Source organism: Nesoenas mayeri (assembly GCF_963082525.1).
Source record: "Nesoenas mayeri genome assembly, chromosome: 2".
Taxonomy (NCBI): Eukaryota; Metazoa; Chordata; class Aves; order Columbiformes; family Columbidae; genus Nesoenas; species Nesoenas mayeri.
Window position 1 is genome coordinate 16,564,263 of NC_137543.1, and position 21,852 is coordinate 16,586,114.

Genomic DNA, 21,852 nt, shown 5'->3' on the forward strand with positions numbered 1-21,852 from the left:
CTACTAGCTCCATGAGCACTGCGAATATTTGAATGATGGCGATTCACTAATACACAGAACATACATATCAACTGTGTGTTGAAGTATAACCATAAAGCTCTGGTGTATCAAGTGGAAAATGTTGAAACTGTGCCTGCCTTTACTGCTTCTATATAATTTCCATATGTTGTGCTCTAAAGGAGTATATTCATCTGATTTCATTCTTGAGATGATGGTTGGGTATTGAATTAGTTAGAAATAATAAATATAAATTGTATTGGCAATTTACACAAATTGCCTAAAGTACTGAATGTTTTCAGAAGATTTGAGTTCAGTGAGGTTTGTGAAATAGAAGAAATAATATACTAAGTAGTCCTGGGGAAATGCTCCATCCCACTTGTAGAAGAATTTTGGATGTTATCACAGCCCTATTACTGCCTCCTAACAGTGTGCTAATAACATCTAATGCCCTGCTGCTCGCAGGGCTGAAATCCTGGGGCTGCATTACAGAAATGTTTCTAGAAGAAGTGAGTCTGTGGTGCCTGTGGCCCTCATAGTTTCCATGGGAATGAGCATGGATCCATGTACTGTGAAATGTGTTATGAAACTTTGTATTGCGGCAAATACATTGTACCAGTGTGTGAACAGGGCAATGGAGAATTTAAATACCAAAATGTAATGGTGCGTTTTTACTTCAGGTTGAGGTGATATTTAAAGTGTACTAATGGCTTGTGAGCAACCATGGAGTTGGTTGTTAACCTGAACTGTTGTGCAGTCTAAAAATGAACTAAAATATAGTGGGACAAAAATCAGGAAGAGATTGATCTGTTAGGTAAAACACACCCTGATTAACATTCATTTTTTTTCTGTGTTTTAATAAAGTTTTATTTTCTCCACTATTTAATGAGTTTTGGTGCACTGCCGTTTGTGTTTAACTTATTCCCTTTGCAAGAACAAGCAAGTCACTTGGATGTGAGTAAATAAGTGATTTAAACAGATGTTTCATGGTACCTGCAAGACAGCAGCTGAATAACGTAAGTTCCTGATACAATCGAGGAAGACCACAGCCTGTGAAAAACTAACAGACCTCTAAGCAAAACCCAGTAATATCCCCTTCTAATGTATTTGTACAAAACCAGGCTTCATGTCTGTGCTATTTCAGTTCTTCAGGCTGAGTTCCCACCTACCTATTTATGTCAGTAGCAAAATCTTTTCCATGGTATATTTTAGATAAGGTGTTTTCTAGTTTTATTTATTTATTTATTTATTTTTCACATTCTATGTCTGGTTTTTTATAAATCAGTGATTTTTTAAATAATTTGGAATAGAGTTGGGTGTGTGGTTTTTGTTGTTTTGTTTGTTTTTTTTTTTTTTTTTGTAGGTTTTATGAGTTTATTTAAATCCCTACAGCTTTTGAAGTGTCCTAGTAATAAAATGAGTGAGAAGGGAACCCAGGTGTAAGCACTGGGTGTGCTTCCAGTAAGTACTGTGTGTGTGGTGTGTGTGTCAGTCACTTAGTGGTGTCTGTATAAGCCTGGCGTTGTGCTCTGTGAGCCACCCCCTTTGCTGGAAGCCTCTATCGCCAGAAAGGCCCTGTTCTTGTTAGACTGGGCTTTCCCTTTGGCTTGAAGGGAATTCTAGAGCTCTTGAATCACAGCAGTTTGGAAGTAGTTCTTAGAAAGACAAATACCAAAGCAGAAAGAGCAGATACTTACGAAGTATTTAAATGGGGTATTTTCTGGTGGTGGTTTAAGCTTTGCATTCAGTTTGTATTGAACATGTTGCTGAGGTAGACAAAATCTGTGTCACAGAGTTACAGAAAGTGGAAAACAAATCAAATGTTTGCTTTTTCCGGACTGAGCTTCAGGGTAAGCAAGGTACAGCTCTCCCAGCCGTGCCCCTAAGAGCGCACAGAACCAGTTGATGTTCAGGAAAGAAAGATAAAATGGGCCTGTCACTGACTTTGGGATGTGCCTTGAGTCAGGCACTTGCTGAGATAAAGTGGCAAGGTATATTCTGTTTAGCTTAGTGTTGTGAATAGATGTTATCACCGTCTTTGTCCTCTTGGAAAACACAGGAAGGTGTTGAGTTAGATGGCTATAAGAACTTTATGAGGCAGAAGGTAATATGGAAGACAATAGATTCCTATAGTTACAGGGTGGTATGTTTCCTAAACCAAGTAGAAGTGACAGAAAATACTGATGTTAAATCAATAATCTGTTATGATTTGGGTAGTTTTCTTCAGCCGAACGTACATATTGTGGAGCTGAAGGTTACTGATGTTCCCGTTTGTAGTTAAATCATCTGAAATCTTGAGGTTAACAAACTAAGCTGTTGATATGGTATAAACTGGTGTAATAAGTTACCCAGGGAACAAAAAGCTTTGGATGCTCTTCATATGCTTTCTAATACTCAAAAGCATTCAAATAGTAAAGGAGCATGTAACATTCTGCCCACTCTGCACCACCCCCCTTCCCCCCCCCCCCCCCCCCCCAAAAAAAAGCCCTACAGTTCAAGATGAAATATTTTCTATTCACTTTAACATGGATTTCAAAAATGATTTGGTACTGAGGACCTACATGAGACAAAACCAACAGAGTCCTATGATTTATAATTTCTGTGTGAAAATATAGGTAATATCCCCTGTTTGAGGACCACCTCAGATCAACACACATTGTTCGTAATAGTTGAGTTCAGGCTTAGCTCCAGGAAACATCTATCCTCCTGTAAAAAAGAGATATAGATATTTGCACCTGATTGAGATGGTATAAAATGTCATGCATCATTCCGTTATGCCTTCTACATAATTACTGTTTTTAAGCCCTAAATTTTTGTCAAGTTCAGAAATAAGATTTTAACATCTGGTGTTTATTAGCTGTTGAGTGACATAAAATGTAAACTTTTCCAAGAAGTCTATTTTCAAAGGCTTTGTAACTGTTGGTGTCAGGGCTCTCACCAGTCAAGATAAATGTAAAGTGTTGTGGGGCATTTGAGACCTCCTGTCCAAAGGATGGTTATTGTACTTGCTAGGCAGAATAGCGAGGGTTAGACTCGTATTTCTGAACTTGCTCTTCAGAAACAACATTTTTTAAAGTTACCTTCATTTTCAGGTCAACTCAGTCTTGTCCTCTTGGCCTTAAATTTTGTACAGTATGTTCAACTGTTTTTTGATTACTCGTCAGGGGATTAAAATATATATGTTGTTTTTTTGGCCACCAGTCATAGTTAGGATTTAAGATAGCTGTCAAAACAACTATTAAAAATGTTGAAGGTCTTAATAGAAAACAGTTTTTTACTTCTGAGATAAAACTGGTCTAACAGTTTTAAGAGCTTTTATTCCAAAGTTAATCATAAGGAAGAGAAGAACAAATGTTTAGACATCCATCATGTCATAAATGGTAAAAAAATCGGTACTGTTGAATAAGAAATCTTGAAGAATTCAAAAATCTCTTCAGGTTATCTCGAATATACATCTACGTGAATTCAGGTTTTGATTATCAGTAAAGATTGTCATATTTCTCAAGATCATCAGTATAATGTGGAAAATTCAGTTTCATTTCTAATCTTCAGTTCATCTCAGGGCGCAACTTTATGTGGTGGCAGCCCTGGTGTCATGAAGCCTCATATCCAGCACCTGTTGACTTTGTACTTTTAATGTGCTATCTGTCCAACAGGGCTTTCTAGAACATGTTTCTGTGGACAGCACTGATTAAGTTGGAATTTTTTATGTGCGTATGTAAACATCTGTCTGCTTAATCATCCAGAGGAGAGTGTTATGTGTATTAGACATGTGTTTTCTTACTCTTAACTGTTGCAGTGGTATCTTTAATTTACTTCAGAGTTCCTTTTCTCCTGGCAGGAAAGTTGAGAGACTTTGTTACTGTCTTATCAAGTGGTGCTATAGCCAGGAGACAGATCAGCTCAAAGCAAGTTTTTGCTTGGTCCGCTTCCAGAACTTGTCTTTTGTAAGTATAGGATAAGCACTTATCTGTAGTGTGCAAGAACCTCATCTGGAACTATTAAAAAATGTTAACATTGCCCATGTTTCATTATATCTTACTCTAGTTCTACCTTTTTTTTTTTCCTCATTTTTCTAAGTCTTTGTTTAAAAACAAAGCCATTCTGTGCTTACTGGAGGATTTCAGAACTGATTAATTAAATTTCATTTTTGCATAGCTAATTTGTTAAGTTTCAGCACAACACAGGTTGTGGATTTGCTTTTGGTGTAGGTTGAACTGGGGAAACAGGCAGGGCCACTAAATTAATGTGAAATTTAATGTGTAAAATTTGGTATGTCTTTGTTTGGATATTACTAAACAGATCAACTAACTCACTTTTTGTAGAGGTGCCATATATGCATTTAATGTGTATCAGGTAGATGTCTTGATTCTAGGCATCCTTGGGTTTAGCACAATTCAAGCTCCATTGCATGAGTTGTTAGTAATGATAGTTGAGATCTATCCATTTACAAAACTATATTAACAGTTCTCTCTTGAACTTTGTGGTAGGAATTTAGGTAAAATTGCTCATGCTGTAGTGCTTAAATGTAAATGTTCACAATGGTTTGAGTTTGAGAAGACTCCATATGTGATACGGATGTGTTTGAAATGTATTGGACGCTATTAGCGGTAACAGCTTTCAAATTTTTTTTGCCAAGCTAAATATTAGAATCATAGTATCAGTAGTGTTTAATGTTGAGAGGATGTGGGCATCGCAGCGCCTTCCACATTTGGTGCCCTTGTCGGTTGGTTGAAAAACATCCACATAACACAGAGTTATTTACACTCTGTCCCCATCCTCTACCCACATGCTGGCAATTGGTGTTAGTGGTTGTGCCGACAAAGCTTTCTTGGGTGGGAAAGAATGTTAAGCATTCCAAAAGGTTTAAATACTTGATTTAAGACTGTAAATCAGCTTGTTACATCATATATCCAGTGGGCTCACAGAAGCTCCCTGTTGTTTGATGTCACATCTGTAAGACAGGTACTGCAAATCTGCTTTCAGTGTGGTGACTGTCAGCTCTCTGGAACACATTCATAAATGAATCTTCTGTGCTTTCATTTGCTGGTGTCTCTCTTAAGAGAAATACAGGAATGTGTGTCTTGGCATATTCATGTTCTTAGAGCAGAATCTTCCCAGGACCCCCCAAGGGCTTATGATACTTCGTGTCATAGGTATTTCTGTAATGAAATACGAACTTTTGAAATTAAGAGCAGTGATTTTACCATGTAGCCAAAGTTAAAATTTGGCATTATGCTCCTACAGCTACAACATGTATCTTTGAAGTTTTAAAATAATTTTAGAATGGTTCTTTTTTTCCATAGTATGACTTCATTCTTAATGTTTGAGCATTGCTTTGCAGATTTGAAGACTAGAAACACTGCTGACCTGTGAACTTTTTTTTTGGTTAATTGAGGTTTAATGGCCATTAAAATCTGATAAGTGGCTATTCCAAGCGATTAAATTGATTTGGTATTTTGAACACTAAATTTACAAGACTGGGGACTCTTGAATTTGTATATCCTTTTCTAAACAGCCTTTGTGTACCTAAATATTTCTTACATACTGATTGAGTTTACTAAATCAAGCTGCATGCTATTATTGACTTGTGTGTTCTGAGGTATCAGAATTTAGAAATAGGATATTTTTTTTTTTTAACCGATAAGTCAAATTACTTGATACATTTTTTCACTTGAATACATAGCCTTTCCTGGTTGGCCAGCTACATTGCTTAAATAACAGTAACAGTTGAAATGTGGTTTTGGTTACTGTTAATTTCATGTAGCAATAGTATAACGGTGAAGGGTCTAAGGGCATTATAAACCAATTACAGTTTGTACAAAGAGGCAGTGTCTCTTATTAGTTTAATAGGTGGATGGGAATTGCAAATAGTGTTTGGAAAGCAAATCAGTGTTGGATGAAAGATGGGTTATACTGGTGCTCATTTACATTTCACTGGGATGTTTTTTACTGTGTCATGTGGAAAATTTGATTTGTATTTCTCAGTGTGTTGTGTTAGTTGCATTATTTACATTAACATTTCTGACATTTATTTTCAGACCAATAATGCTCCTCTGATTCTGTTCTGATGCTTCATAAACATAACACCTTTTTTGGGAACTGTCTAGATACAAGTTAATGTTATTTTTTTTTGTGTGTGTGGTTTATTCGGCATGAAGTATTGGTTTATGCAGTCAGATCAGGAAATGTCTCGGCATTGCCATTTTTATAGTGATCAGCTCTTCCTGTAGCAAACAAATGGAAATGACATTTTAAATGTTTGAAACTGGCCTTATTATCACTAGAGAAATAATTGTAGTTTATACTTGAAGGCTGTTTTTAAGTACTGAAACACAAGTTCCAGTGCATGTTTCCCTCTTGGTCATATGGTAGTATTTTGATGGCAGATTTTTCAGTCCACTTTTAAGAGCCTGCTAAACTAAAGACTTGTGTATGATGTGCTAAATAAAACTCTCCAGAGCAAAGAACAAAATACAAACAAGAATCATGTGTCATTGGATGCATTTCTCAGACTTGTTCATTTATCTTTAATATACATGGTTTCAGTAGCTAATGCATTTTCCAGTGCAGTCATAAACCTGAAGTTCTGCAGCTTTTGCTCCTCTATGTTTCACACCCGTTAGCAAGTTCATGACCTTCTCTGCTGTGTTTCTCAGACTCCATGTGAACACAAGCTTGGGGGTAGACCTGAACTGGGGCCTGTATCTATCTGAATAATATCTGCTGTGCTCTTCAGGCTGGAGACTGACAACTGCAGACTTGTGTAATAACTTCATTCTGTATTGGGGTTATTTGGTCAGCAGTTAAGAGTGTTGAAACTCCTGGTTTTATCTCCCTGAAAAATCATTGATACTCCATGACAGCCCCATGCACTTTTCATTTGCTGCTGCTTCCTGTGAGCAATTATCATCAGAAATGCCATGATAAAATTGGCACCATATCACAAATGGTCCTGGAACAGAACCAAGAGGCAAACAGGGTGCACACTCAGTGTGCATAGAAAACTCAAGAGTAAATGGGGAGAAAAATACTGGAAAAGGTGAAGCTGTGCAGTAGGCAGAGAGCAGCTGTGCTCTGATCTGTCCAGTTACTTACAGATCCCCTGACTGTATAAGACAGAGCTTATGGCAAATATGTGATAGACCTTAACTTGACACACTAAATGGAGGCTGAATATTATTTACATGCTGGCTCTGTGGTAGAAGGCATCCATCTTCTACATGTATGTGATTTTGAGCTGGTGTTTGCTGTACTGCTTTCAGCATTGTTAAATTCTACTTCACCGCCCACTGATCTTAATTTCATTACTATTTTCACATGTAGTGAGATTTATATAACCAAAGCATCTTTTGTCTCTCTGCTCTGTAGACCTCTTTTAACAAATTGGATACAGAGTTATGGCTTTGAGGCACTTGAGGGGCAGATGTGGATGTATATTGGGGTGAATCAGACCGAGAAGCTTCAGTGTGAGTGTATCTGGATGCAGGAGAACACAGCAGAAGTGAGTTGTGCTGTGAATAAACAAATCAGTAAATGTTAGTCCTGTTCAATACTTATACACAACTTACTTGGAAAAAAGGTGGTTATTTTCCATTCTCCCTCCATGCTTCATATTCAAGCAGGATGTATATGAAGCTCTTGTTTTCCCATTTTACCCCAAGGCAGCAATGTGTCTGTGAAGGATTTATTTTCTAGTCACTTTTTTGTTCCATTTAACCTATATTGTGGTACTTTAATTCTTTAATGGAGTTTTTAAAGTTGTGACGAAGTTCTGCTAATGAGCCAAGGAGAAAACTAGGGACAAATGTATGTTACTGTGTGAATATGAGCTTAACTTTTGGGTTTTTTCACCTGCAGAATGTTCACTGAATACCAGTATTTGTACAAAGTCTGTCCTCAAGGTGGTTGCGCTGAAACCCAGTACACTAATGTGTTTGCCAACAGACATTAGTCCTATTGCTTTAATGACAACATGGTCATCAGAGGTTTTCTGGTGCATTTTGCTTGGATGGATTAGGATTTAGTGAAATAAAACCCACTTACGGTGCGCACAGTATAAGTTCTTTAAAGTATGTGTTTGTGGTTAGTGTCTTATCTTGGTCTGGTTCTTGTTGTTAAGCATAAAATTTTACTTAAGTGTAAAATTTTTCTGAAGTGTTTCTGGCAACGATTGGCTACTTTTGAGTGTCTTTGTTCATACTGTTCCAATTTACAGTATCACCTCATGAGAATTATTCAGATTCAGGGAAGGAAGTGAGAATTATATTAAAAATATGATGAATAATTTGTGGTCTGTTTTTTCTTTCTTTTATCATTCATTATTCTTAAATGTCCTATGACACATAGTTTACAAAATATAAATTACATTATCATCTGAAGTAGAACTGCAATGAGATGCAATTTTGGAGGTTAATGCAACTGAAATTTGATGCATATTGTACCTTTTAAAATTTTCCTGCCAATTTCTGCATCATTACTTTAAAGATGTTTTGATAGTTTCTTGTGCAATGTTTGCCTCAGGATGGAGCTTATTGCCCCTACAAGATAGCTTTTAACAGTTACAGCAACAAGATAAACTAGAAAAGATCAATATTTCATTTTAGAAGGGTGTTTCAGAAAATTGTTTTAGAACTGCATTTTGACAGTTCATTTAATGGTCTTTTTTATTCTCCTGTAATAGTAGGATAGCCGCCTGTTTTTCAACCTGTATTAAAATTGCTGCTGTTTAAGCCAGTAGCGCACTTGGTTTGCAGCTCTCATTTATGTAACACTTCAACAATTTAAAAATTCCAATATATAGTGTGAGGACAAAAAAACTCATTACATAATCCAATTTTCTTGTGTTTGTGTTCTAGGTTGTGTTAAAGATCATTAAACATTACCAAGAAGAAGGACAGGGGAATGAAGTGGTCCAGGGAGTGCTGCTGGGTCTTGTGGTGGATGACAGACTTGAAATCACAAATTGCTTCCCTTTCCCTCAGCATACAGAAGATGATGCAGACTTTGATGAAGGTAATGATTGCAGTTTTGCAAGACTTTAGGTTAAAACAAAATCTGTATGTGCAAACCAGGATTTTTTTTCTTTCCACAATAACCAAAATTGGTATATGATTAGAGAGTGGTTTTATTTGACTTGAGATAGCAGTGGGTTATCACAATGCCATCCTGCATATCCAACTGAAATCTTATCTATGTGTGGAAATTATAAACCCTGTATTATATGGACACACTTATTTTAGAGTAAGACTGTCCACACAGGAAGTTACATGAGTTTCCAGTCTGTGATTCATATAGACTTTAAAGCTTTTTATGAAAATGGCTGTGTGTATATATACATACATGTTCTTAAGTGTGTAGTCAGGCATATAGACTGCATCTCTGTAGAGTTATTTGCATGTCTTAAGTACTTATTAAAAGCCTGGAGAGCAGAGCTTTGTAAGTTTAAGAGGCACTTGTTAATGTGAAATCTGGGTGATATTTTTGCTTCTCCAATTTAGGTACAAGTAGTATTGGTGGGTTCTGTCTATCTTGGTGTTTCCTTGCTGGTCCTGCTAATGTTTCGGTACTGCCACTGTAAGTCAGCATAATTGACTTGACACAGAATGGTATAAAATTTATAAAGTGAACTGGAAAGGCTTAAAATTGTAATCTTGGTAATATATATGTGTGTTTAATGATGGTAGGAGAAACGCTTCTCTGTTGGGGCTTAAAGGGAGACAGTTTTATTTTAAGAGTAACTGAAGAGGCAACATAGTCAAACTAGTTGCAGTTGGAAGCTTGATTTTATCTATTTTTGATAATTCAGTGTGAGCGAGATCACTTAAAGTATAAACTGCATTTTCTTGCTCATAGTGACGTTATAATTGAATAAATATTTAATCTTAGAAAAGAATATTGGACTGTGCCTTTAGAACAGATAATTTTAAGAAATGTTCGGAGCTTGGTAACGTTTCTTAGCTGTTTTTCATCTATTGTGGGATTATACAATTTGCTGTATTAAAAAAAAAAGCAAAACACAAGAGAATCTTAATTGTCCTACAGTAACATGGTGCTTGAGTCAGAACTATATTTTATTAAAGCCTGAAAGATCATTTAAAGATTCCTTCTCTTCTGGAGCTCTTTGAAGGACTGGAGTCATCTAAGTTTTATTTGGAGCCCATGCTTCAATCTTTACTGTAGAAAATGGCTGAATTGTTTCCTTGTAGCTGGTAGGCAAGCAAGGAGTGAAATGAATTTCTTAGTTTCCAAGATGGATTCATCTCACCATGTGATGATTACCATGCTGAAGCTGTAAGCCTGTGATCTCGTATGCAAGGTTCAACTCCTTCTGTTTGGGAAAAACTTCATTTCAGAAGAGTGACTCTTGTTACCAGTCTTTCTTTTTGCCTTTTTAGCACATAGGCCATCATCCTGGCATTAAGTAAGGTGCAAAAGTCAATGCTTGTGGGCATTCTCTCACCTGGATGTCTTAACTTGTCCACCCTCTATTCGCAGGCTGCGGGTGCAGAAAGCAGAGCAAACTCTGGCCCGAGTGGAAAGTGAACCTGTGACAGTGACGCTGATGTGTGTCTCTAGCAGGGATAGCGAATTTGCAGCCAGGTCAGGGAGCTTGTCTGTGCTGAATCATAGAATCATTTTGGTTGGAAAACACCTTTATGATCATGGAGTCCAACCATTAACCTGATACTACCAAGTGCCAATAAATCATGTCCCTAAGCACCACATCTACATGGCTTTCAAATACCTTCCAGGATGGTGACTCCACCACTTCCCTGGGAAGCCTGTTCCAATACTTGACAACCCTTTCTGTGAGGAAATATTTCCTAATATCCAATCTAAGCCTCCACTGGCACAACTTGAGGCCATTTCCTCTTGTACTCTCACTTGTTACTTGAGAGAAGAGACCAACACCCTCCATGCTACAAACTCCTTTCAGGTAATTGAACTGTGTAAGCAAACTTCAAGAGCCATTTTCTATTGATTTTCATCTTCCCCAGCCTCTGCCACCTGGGTCACAGAGAGGTTCTCTCAAAATTCTTGTCAGTGAAATACACTTAAATAGATGGAACTGTTCAGGAAACACACAGCGCTCGTGTTCATGCTGTGTTTCCTTTACTGAGGGCCTGTTCAGCTCTTTGACCTATGTGGTAGAGGTCATGGAAGATGAAAACCCAAACAAAATGGCTCTTGAGGTTGCCAGTTGAGCATTAGGTACCTTTTTAGGCTGTATATTGAGATAATTTCTCTTAGCCAATGTGAAAAACAATAATATTTTATAATTATCCTTGTTTGTTTTCCCTGGAGCTGTGTTTCTCTATGCAAGCATCCTGCCAGATTTTCAAAAGATTGTTTTTCCTTCTAGATACAGATATTCCAGCAAAGAACTCTCTTGCTATATGCCAGAACCTTAAAATTCGGGATGTTAGAAACCAAACCAAACAGGGCACCTCCCTCCCTCCAAGACTTGTATGTTACATCAGTACCACATCTGGCTTTATGTATATGCACAAAATCAGGAGATATGGAAGGAAAACGGTCTTGGCACTTCAGTGCCTCCATCACCCAGGATGATACCTAACATTCTCGTTGGTCAGAATAACATTGTATTATCTTCTTTGCTTAGTGTGTATATATATATTTTTTAATTATATTTTTCCCCCTTGTCTAAAATTCTGAAATAGGAACAATCCTATTGAGGTTCCAAGTTTCTGGGCCTGCAGAAAGCATTTCCTAGTGGACACTGTTCACACTTGACCTCGTGTCAATGAAGGGACTGTTGTGCTGGCTGAAGGGCCGTGCTACCCCAGCTGCCCTTCTCCTGAGAGGAAGAAACAGGGAGAAACCGTGGTATGGTTATCTCCTGGCAAACTCCTAATCTGCTGTGTTGAGAATTGCATGAATACACCGAAAAAATCTGTTCTTCTGTATCATTTTGCAGGAGCTTTATGAACAGGTCATCTGAAAAATACTTTGTGGTCTTCAGGTGATCATTGTTAGGAGAACTGAACTTACATACAGGAGGGTGATCTTTGAGCAAACAAACTGTTGAATAATTGGCAAGAGACATTTAAGCTAACGTTTTCCTTTTTAAACTAAGCAAATGTAATATAAAACACATTTTTGAGGGTGCTAAGAAAATGTCCTTCATTTGGACTTGAAATAGATATGCATGACATTTAAGAATCATTTTGATAAAGGTGGGTTTCTGACCTTTTAGCAACAGCCTTTCTTCAGATATGCTTAGATACACTTTTGTTATGGTGCCATTTTGTGTCTTGCTGCTAATGCCTGAGATAATGCTAAGTTTTGAGTGTTTGCTGCAACAGAATTCCTTCAAAAATGAACTTTTTGATTTAAAAGAAAAAACATGCCCAAAACTGTTCTTTTAGTGCAAGAACACTTTTTAGTGCAGTTTGACTTGGACTATTTCTAGAAACTACAGAAAACGTGAGGTTTTTTTAGCTTCAAGTAATTCTTCTTATAAATCTGGAAGGATTGTCTACCATTTATGAATCCACAGGTGTTTTTCATCTTAGAAAGTTTCTCCTGCAGTGTCGTCTTCCTACGATTCTTTTTACAAAGTGTGATTTTTTGGTAAGATTTCCCTGTCAGGGAAGTCTTAAACACCTAGGCTGGCCTGCTGCAGCACAAGAGTTTTGGAAGGGTGGGAGGGTTTAACCCAGCTCAGTGTTAGAAATCTATGGGTGAAGTTGAGTTGATGATGTGTGAGCTAATGGAGGGAAATTGCCGAACAAGGGTACGTTATAGTTGAGTCTTCAGCAAGAGATTCTTCAACAGGAATGTTTGATATTCTGGGGCTGCACTCTGGATTTTGGGCAGGCGTTTACTTTTTAGATAACTGTATTTCCTTATTACTAGTGCATTTAAATCCTCATAGGTGCTGAATTTATTTCTTTAAACACAGATCTTTAATTTTAAGAAGATACTTTCAGTTATCTATATGTACAGCCCCTATTCCTGTGCCCCTACTCACTCTCATCCTCTACCTGATGGATTCAACTCTGATTTAGGGAAAATCAGCTTTCTGCTGTAGGGATTTTTGGCTTAGGCACCGCTCTGAAATGAGGCCGTACCCCAGCTCATCTTTGTGAGGGTAGTTTTCTGATACCTTCACTTTAGGGCATTCCTAGGCTTTTGTCTGAGCATAGTTTTGCTTTGTTGTAGTTAAGCTTTACAAAAAAAACTGTAATGCATGAGGTATATTTTCTTCTTAAGAAATAAATGTATTATTTTTGACTATAAATTGTGTCTCTAAGCAACATGTTATGTTCAGTCCTTTGCACTTCATTGTTTTTATCTTCAGTGCTATGCATTGAGTAGCTCTTTTTCCTGTTTGAAGGGAATTTATCTTCCTTTCATGGAAAGCAATAGTTAAAGATGTAGTATACATCTCGTAAATAATCATAGATCATGTGAGATGTTATTTTGATAACGTAATTTGAAACATTTTATTTCAACCTTATTTCAACCTGTACTTTACTTACAAAACTGAGGTAGTAAATGAAGTGCTGTGGTAATTGTGCCAGTAGAAACTTTGAGACAGTTACATAATTATACATCACAATAAGTTCTAGAAAGTTGTAACTTTTTTTTTCGTTTTTGATAACTATACAGAGTTTTCATTAGATTCCCTCTGAAATGCTGCAGGTGCAAAGGCGGTGCCCCCTTCCTCACATCCGCCACCCCCAGCATGACTTATGCTTTCTTAATGGAGAAGGTTAATTCTGTTTTTCAGTTTTCAAGTTGGAAGTATCTGGATGATTAAAGATTGTAATACCTGCACTTTTCTGTGCTGTAGGCTGTGTTTAGTTGTATCATCAGTCAATAAAAACTAGAAATAACACAGTGCAGCATTTCCATAAACCCACCATTTTTCGTGGCTTCCATTTAGGCTCAAGTGAAGGCAATTGCAAATCAAGAAACATGTTGTAGCTCCTACATAGTCCTTTTTCAGGGTTTTAATTGGCCAGATAGCAGCAGTTCATCCTGCTGAGCCTCATCTCCAGTGTTGCCAGTACAGTGACCTGCCCTATGTGATCCTTGGAGAAGCAGAGGGCTTCAGGTAGCTAAAATGAACATGCTTAGAAAAGTTAATTTAAGATAAAGCAGCAGACCAAGGGTGTGCTTCTGAACTGCTGCCTCCTGTGGTGGAAATGAGGTGAGTTTGGCTGCGTTAAGGCCCTTCCTGTGTCATCGGAAGATTTGTCGTTGAGGTGAAGCCCGTGGTTTGCTACGTGGTGTGACATTCTAGGGGTTTCAGATCCAAAGGCAGGCGAGTTCTTGTGCTTCCAGCATTCTTTGTCTCAGCGCACAAGCGTGGTGGTGTTCGGTGGAGCGTTTTGGCTTTTTAGGATGCATTTTACTAGTAAAGGCTGCTGTTTTGAAGAATTATGTTTTCTCTTTTATTAGGATAATTGTGTAGCTACACAAACAGCTTTGAGTACAACTGGCGAGGTAGTGAGAACCCCTAAGATGCTTGAAACTGCTTTATGATCAAACCAGAATCTCCCAGAAAGTACGTATATACCTATAGGGGCCAGATGGACTATGTGAAGGGTCATTTCTTTTGCTAGGATGGCTGTAGAAGTTCCAACATCATTAAATCACAGCCCCCTATTTGTGTCGATTCATCTTTCTGTCAAGACTTCTGCCAAGGCTAAATTTTGTCAGTTTTTCTTGTGAAAGCAACTTCTAGTTATTCCCATTTAAAATCTGCTAGTATTATAACTCAAAGGTCTATCATTGTTGGTATATATTTTGTTTCTCTTGTATTATTGCAGGGCAGAACGTGAGCATTCCCTAACTGTGTTCTGAATAGGCAGATGCAATTTTAGCTGATTTTTTTTTTTTTCTGTGTTTTTGATTTAGGTTTATTCTCTATCGATCTCACAGTTGGTAAAAATAGAGATCATATGTATTGTCTTTTATTGTAAGAAAATGGAATGTTTAGGAAATGCAGAAATCCAGATATATGGAATTTAAGTTTCATTTCGCTAAGGACAAGAACAGATGACCCAAAAGCTCTTAAATCAGAGTCTTGGTTCTGGCTCCAGCTGTAGTCCATTTATCTGAATTCCTCAACTGTGTTTTTCCGAAGTTCCAATAGTAATTTAAGAAGAAAGCTATACTATGTAAATGTTGACTTTTCAATTACTAAGTGCTGGCAAAAGCCCATCTGATTTGTGTGTGCATTTATGAAGTTTCACTTCGTGCTCTATGTAAAAAGAATATTGAATTGTAAGTTGGATTTTTTTCATTATCATTTGGATGTAAACATTCATTAAATAGTCTGTGGACTTTGTAAGGATTAATTTATATAAGGAACTCAAATGATTATGATAGCGAGTGGATGGTCACTTATTAAACATGCAAAACAGTCTTGTCTTCTGTGTTTTGGGTTTTTTTTGTGGGCTGTGAGAACTGATATTGGAATATACCGATTGACAGAGAGGCTGTTTATTGGATGTACTTAATTGTCATGTAATAGGATGTATCATGTAGTCAAGGTTCTTCAACAAAGCTGCTAATAACTCCTGAGTTATGTCATACTTTACCTGTCGCTGGTACAAGTTCTTGATTTGTTTCCCCAAAAGAAACTAACCTTGGCCGTGTTCTCGTAGTTGTAATGGTTCAGTGCAGTAGCAGGCATGCAGCATGTTAAATGTTTTGCATAAGCTTTCATACTGTGCAGACTTCTCTTTGCTGAGGTTTTTGTCTTTATTGGGCAAAAAAGAAGGAATTCAGATAAAAGGCCACTTTTCAAGGCACAGTCCAAAGCTCCCTGTGTGCGTGGATACATGGAGTTGTCTGCATCAGATGCAGCAACATACCCCAAAGTATGTTTTTGTAATATAAAGTCCTATGAAAAAGTGCTTTTAATTATCTGAAATGCCACAGGGGAATGCGAAGGGTACGTGTGTGAGTCCCCATCTGGCTTTTCAGGCAGTTTTTGGGCTGCAGGGCGGGTGCAGCCCCCGTTAGAGGGCACTCGTCCCCAGCGCACGGCGCTGCCGCAGACCTGGGGCTGCGCACAGCAGGGACAGAAAATATTTACATCTATCTGATAAGGTTCATATAATGTTTTATACAAACGAATTCCAAAAATGTGTTACAAAGGGCATTGAATTAAATACAGCTCTACTGACTCCATGCTTTTTAGTTTCTTAAATCAGCCGAAATGTGCTGGATGTTCCAAGAAACTATGTAGGTTGGTGGGATTTGATTCAGAGACTTTTGTGTGTGTATGTGTATCCTAAAAGCTGGACAAGAGCTTTCTTGTTTTGCAGGTTCTCTTCACTTCCCAATTCTACCATGTGTAACTAAGAAAGAGGAGAGAGCACTTGTGAGGGATCTTCTTAGACAGCTTATTAGGGTGGCTTATACTGCTGGACTGTGCAGGCTTAAAAACTACAGATGAACTATTCCTGTTCTGATAGCGTTGTGTGAAATGCCTGAAAAACGTAGTTCATTGCATTTCTGGATTTTCAAGTTGATTTTTCCTGTGGAGGCAATGCTTTAAAGTCGTAGGTAAATATTTTTGTTCAGTGTCTAATTTTGAATCAAGAAAGAAAAATCATTTTGCTCTTTAAAGCACAAAGCATACTCAAGGTATATTTAAATCCAGTTCCGTTAAGATTTCACTGCAAAAGAAGTTAGTGTAAATTGCTTTTAAAAGCAGAAATGCTGTACTTTTTTTTTTTTCCTAAGAAAACAAATTTCATGTCATTTTTGAGTAATTTTAAACCTAAAAACCTTGTGGCTGCCTGCGTTCTGAAAGACTCAGTCCTACTGTTGTTTGTGTGGTGGTTTTTTGTTTTGGTTTGGTTTTTTATAATCCACTATTGCAGTGGATATTAACATATCTAATAAACTTTTGTGCTGAACTTTACTAAAAATTATGCTTAAGAATAATAATTTAGTAATCCTAAAAATGAAGGTAGGGAAGCATCTATTTTAAGTGATGGGTAGTTTGCTGTATGTAACTGTCTTTTAGCAGCATTAGAAGGAGCTGGAAGATCCTGGATCCAGCTCAGTTTTGCATTCAGCCATTTCACTATATGCAAGTTTTGAACTTGAAGCTAGGAGATTTTTACTTCGTGTTCTGTCTTAACTGTATTCTTTATTTATGATAGTGATATATGATCATTAAGTTTGCTATATGGATATTTCATGTAGTTTTGTAAAATTTGCAGAAACTCATTTGTTTTTATGTAATCAGCAACATGAAACCCCAGTTTCTTTTTTAATTTTCTCCAATTTAGGTAAAATATTAGAAGTGAGCTATTCCGAATTTTATTTTTCTTACTAATATAATCAACTCAACTCTGACTACTGACATTAATGTGCACAGGATGACCAATTATTAAATAACTGAATATCTTTATTTATCTGTTCTTTGATTTCAAGCATCAATCTCTGAATTTTATACCCATGTTATAGTTTGTGATAATGATTTGGAAACATTAAGCCTTATTCTTACTGTTTTAGGGGAGAGAAAATGTACAGGTACTTTTGAGTACTCAAAAGTTTTAAAAACAATTTTTGATGAGTTAGAATCTGAAGGTTATTGGATTTTTACAGATTAATTTAATATATTTCTTTGGGAATATGAAAGAACTCTGAAACATGAAAATACTCTGTATCCCCCCACACTTTGAATGACACAGATGCAAATGACCTCCTGTTTATATTTTGTCATTAACTTGTGGAATTATTATGGTAAACAATATATAATGTGCTAGTTTCTATTAAAAGCAGAGACTGTCAAGAAGTTCTTTTAGCTTCTCTACTACAGACTAGTTTATGAAAAGATATTACTGTGAAGATGTGACAAAGGTGAAACTTGCTGGCTTTGCTTTTTTTTTTTCCCCACAGAAATACTCTATTTACTGAGCATTTGAATTGTAGTGTACTACAGCCTAGGAAGAAAGTCTGGATACAGCCATTTGTATTTTAAGGAAAGAGTTTTATCAGGCAATCACTAGAAGGTCTGATGGATGTCCTGGTGTGTCCTGTGTTCTCTCCCCCAGCTGGGGCAGGTGCTGGCAAAGCAGCAGCTCAGGGCTGCCTCTGTGTTTGGGGGGAGCAAAGCTTCATCCAGCGGAAAACCCAAACCCTGGAAAGATGGTGCTGTCAGTTCTGCTAAAAACTTTCAGCTTTTTCATCCTTGGTTATGACTCTTCAGTCTCATTGAGACACAGGAGTGGCCATTTCCACTGGGCTGCTCAGATCTTTCTCTCTGCTTTTGGTGTGTTTTGTTTTGCTCTGTAGCGTGTCCCTTCTTAGGAGACCGATTCCTTGCGGTCCTTGTGTTCCCCTGTAGCTTTGGACAGTTATTTTAGCTCTTTTTTTTCTTTTGGTAACACTTCTCCCAGTGTGGCTGAACCAAGAGGAAGAGAGTGCTCTTTTAACACCTTCTTATTACCTCTTTCCATTCCCCCTCCTTTCCTTTTTTGCTAATGCAAGTATTTAGCCATTTCCTTCCCTGAAGAATGCTGCAATAAACTTGAGGGAGCTGAAGAAAAGCCTAGCAAAATGAACAAATCTCACATGCTAACGTTTTATTTTGAGAGCCAAAATGGAGGAGATGCCTATAGTTCTAACGAACAACAATTCAAATCAGTAAGTCTGGGTAAAAAATAGCACAAACTGATGGAAATAAGAAGTAAATCAAGAAAAATCTTCTTGGTTCTTGTTTCTGGCTCTGTAATGCTTTGTGGATTTCTCAACTGCATAATCTTGGAAAATCCTGTAGCATTATTCTCTTCTAGAAGAAAATTATACATACGTGAGGTGTAGAACAAATTAAACCCAAGTTGCACCTTTATGTTTATAGCGCTTATTTTATTGATGGAAAGACAGAGACGTGTTGCTGGCTCGAGGTTCCGTACTGAATATTGAATTGAATACTTGAGGAACAGACTCAAAATCTATTTTGCTAATAGGAACCCTACTGCAGCAGTGGAGTTGAAGGGATAAGAAATTGATTTCTAAATATTACTAAATTTAAAAGCTTTTCTTGAGAAATACCAGTCTTTGATAGAAAAGAGAAAGATCCTTAGTACACTTAAGTTTTTGTTCCATATTTTAGCATTATTTATTTATGATTAATATATGTTGTTAAATCCAGTGGTGAGCTGAAAAAGCTCAAACCAAGCAAATCTCGCATTTTGCTGTAGTGTGGTGAACCAGTGTATAGAATCTTGATAAAGGCAAAATGTAAGGAAATAAAAACTTCTTGAAAGCTCTACTGAAAATGAGCAGGATGTGTACAGCTGCACATGTAATAATGTATAGTAGGTCAAATTTATATAATTCTTTATCAGCTGTATCTAAAAATGTATTTATTGCAGGTAAGGTTGTTCCCACCCATCTAACTTCAAGACTTTTACTGCGTTTTGGTTTTTGGTGTGTGGATCGAGAAGTTGCTGGAGTATGCAGCTTCTCTTTTGTTTCACTATTTGCTGAATACACAGTTTGATTTCTTTTATTGGATTACATGCTTCAGCTCAGCGTACATTCATGCAGTAGAAAAATACACATTAAAATAGATTGTTTACTCTTCAGTAAAATGCTCGTATGTTTTTGTAGGTTTAGTGTGATAAATCCTCGATGCACGTATTTATGGCCAACATGCAGCATTGTGGAGTTTTCTTCAATAATAGAAATGGAAAGATTTCTTAAAACTTTTAGAAAATAAGACAGGCATGTTCTTTGTGCGATATATTTAGGTCATAAGGGACATCTGCTAAGGATAATTTTTTAACACTTGCTAACAATCCTAATATAATATGGCCTATTCATCAGTCATATTGTTCCTGACTTGGCTAGTGTAGATTTTAGTGATTCCCGATGTGCATTCAGACTCTCTTAATTGCTAGTTTCTTGCTGTTCTCTCGTATTGTTTTGTAGGACAATGCATAAGCGGGCACAGAATAATCAAAATTGTTTCCCTGGCGATATTAGGCACCTAACAGAGATATATTTGCTGTGCAATGTGTGCATGTTTTTGCAAGTGGAAGTCTTGTTGAAACAAAATAAATCTTAATGGAGAAAAAATTCAGCAAGATTTGAACATGCTATTCAATATGTGTAAGTGAATATATATATGTGTGTGTGTGTGTGTATATTTTTATCTATAAAAACCTAATCCATGCAATACATGTTGAAGCTTTTGCAGTGTGCATATTTGCAGCAGAGAAATGAGAGGGGAAATGAGGGAGGCACTGCAGACACTGAAGGTGAGGATTTCAGAGTTCTCGATAAACTGTTGTATTGTGCCAGCTTTGTGCCTCTGGTTTAGAGAGAAGAGCTGGTTTGGAGACCTTTGCAGTATAGCTGAGATCTCATCTTTCACATTCTCACAAATTTCACTGGGCTGTCAGGTGTTTGACTCCCAAAGAGGCACATGGGCTGTTCCTCAAACCAGCAGATAATGAGATGGGCATCACCAGGCTTGCCTGTGGAGAGGAGAGAGATTATGGTGAGTTTTAGGTTTTGATACTGGTAAAACAAGAAAACTGACCAACTGAAGTCTAGCAAAATTACTGAAAGGGATGTTTGCAATTTGACTTCCACAATTTTTATATTTGCCCCTCCTTTATTTTTTTAAGCAGTTTGTACTGCCTCATACTGTGTTCTTACCTACTGATAGAGTTATACCTGTTTAATGCTTTTGGATAATTGTTCTAATCATTAAGTGTTTTATCTTAATCCAGTTTGTGCAATTCTGAACTGTTTGTGATTGTGAAAGAAAAAAAAAATAGTGATTGTAGCTTTTGCAGCAGGTTGGGGGCATCTTGGTTACAGCTTCCTCCAGGTCTTGGATCTTGTTTAAACCAAAGTCTTATCCCTCTGATCAATTTGGGGAGGAAACAAAAGGACGTTATTTGCTGGATTTGTTATTCTAATTTTTACTCATTTGTCTTAGCCAAGCACAACAGATGATCTTTAAAATCCCGTGTAGCTGAAAAACATGAAAATACTTTTTCTATTTTTTTTTTTCCTGATTCTTTAAGGAATTTTTAGTTCCGCTCTAACAAATCGTGTTTAGGAAAATTGGTGTCGGCTATTAAAGCAATACCAGTGATCGGGAATAAATCAGCTTGTGGCTGTTAAGGCAGTTGTTGAGTACAGTTGAAAGACCATAGTTTGCACAAACGTTGATTTCATTCAGGGTTTAAATTTGTAGCTCTGTGGCTTAATTGAGGAATTTTATCGGACTTCATAGTTGTTTTCCATGTTAAATAGTTGAAAATTTGATTCATGTATGCACTGTTGATTAAAACAACTTGGCAAAAGCTTTATGTAAACCGCTTTACTTCAGGGATACTTTATGAAAATTACATTTAGAGCACAGAGCTGGTGATTTTCTGTGTCTGCAGCCTGAGAGTCAGGACGGAGGGAAGCGCGGTGGAGAAGGGAGCTGGAGCCGCTGCTGCAGGGATGCAGTTTGGACACTGGGTGCCACTCCTGGTACGCACTGCGGCTCCAACGCTGTTCTCACGCGGGGAACAACGAGCGCTCTCAAAAATGGAGGTCTTTGTTACTCAGGAAATTCTGGAGTTCTCTGTCCCCTGAGCCAAGTGGTTCTTCTAGTTGAAAAACATATTCCTGAGTCCTACAAGGAATAACTAAAGCTACAAGGGCACGTTTTGTTTTTTGGTGGTTTTTTTTAAAATATTATTTTGATTTATTGAGAGTCATTTTCTAAACTTGATATGTTATTCTCTAGGTATGTAGCTCTCATCACATACATGAAAGACGAGGTTGCGGCACCAGGTATTCAGGAACTAGACCAAACATGGCAATTCTCCTCAGGAATAGGAAGAA

At 37.3% G+C, this 21,852-nt stretch overlaps 1 protein-coding gene across 1 annotated transcript in view; it reads left to right on the forward strand.

Annotated features, from left to right (window-relative positions):
* Positions 1-21,852, forward strand: part of EIF3H (eukaryotic translation initiation factor 3 subunit H) — an 87,379-nt gene that overhangs the window by 11,709 nt on the left and 53,818 nt on the right. Inside the window, exon 2 of the mRNA XM_080340147.1 lies at positions 8,856-9,012. Within this exon, the coding sequence (XP_080196273.1) occupies positions 8,856-9,012 (157 nt within the window). The remainder of the gene's footprint in view (positions 1-8,855; positions 9,013-21,852) is intronic.